Source organism: Aptenodytes forsteri, unplaced genomic scaffold (assembly GCF_000699145.1).
Source record: "Aptenodytes forsteri isolate BGI_AS27 unplaced genomic scaffold, ASM69914v1 Scaffold147, whole genome shotgun sequence".
Lineage (NCBI taxonomy): Eukaryota > Metazoa > Chordata > Aves > Sphenisciformes > Spheniscidae > Aptenodytes > Aptenodytes forsteri.
The window spans coordinates 1,118,537-1,119,057 of NW_008795320.1; the positions used below are offsets into that span (position 1 = coordinate 1,118,537).

The following is a 521-nucleotide window of genomic DNA, read 5'->3' on the forward strand; positions in this document are numbered from 1 at the left end:
GGCCCCCCCCCCCCCCATCTCAGAACTCCACCTTGCAGGCGGGGAAGGTCTCATCCTGCATGGCCACGGTGCTGTTGCTGCCCAGCACCGTGATGCCCAGCTCCTGCTGCCGGTCGTGGGTCTCCTGGTACCACTCGTGCATCACCAGCGAGTCGAAGGTGGGGATCAAGGTCACCTGCGGAGACACCCACCACACCGCGTCACCACACTGCGACCCCCCCCCCCCCCCCCCCCCCCCCGCGCCCCCCCCCCCCCATCACCAGCACCGGGAGGGGGCTGATCCCACCGCTCCGGGTATCCGGAGGGACTCACCTGGATGTCGGTGCCCCACTGGTGCTTGCCGGCGAGCAGGGCGTCGAGGAGGGAGCGCAGGACGCCTTCCTTCAGGTGGTCGTCGCCACTGACCACGTAGCAGAGGGAGCGGACGCGCCGGAAAAACTCCTCGTCCACCGTCCGGGCGCTCCAGGAGCCGGGCAGGTACGCCAGGTCCACATAGACGGGGGGGCCTGGTGGGGCCGCGG

At 70.8% G+C, this 521-nt stretch overlaps 1 protein-coding gene across 1 annotated transcript in view; it reads right to left on the reverse strand.

Moving 5' to 3' along the window:
• Nucleotides 1-9: 9 nt before the first annotated feature.
• MAP1S (microtubule associated protein 1S) overlaps nt 10-521 on the reverse strand; it is a 14,393-nt gene continuing 13,881 nt past the window's right edge. Inside the window, exons 5-6 of the mRNA XM_019472205.1 lie at nt 313-514; nt 10-175 (exon numbers count right to left, since the gene is read on the reverse strand). Of these exons, the coding sequence (XP_019327750.1) occupies nt 20-175; nt 313-514 (358 nt within the window). The 3' untranslated portion in view covers nt 10-19. The remainder of the gene's footprint in view (nt 176-312; nt 515-521) is intronic.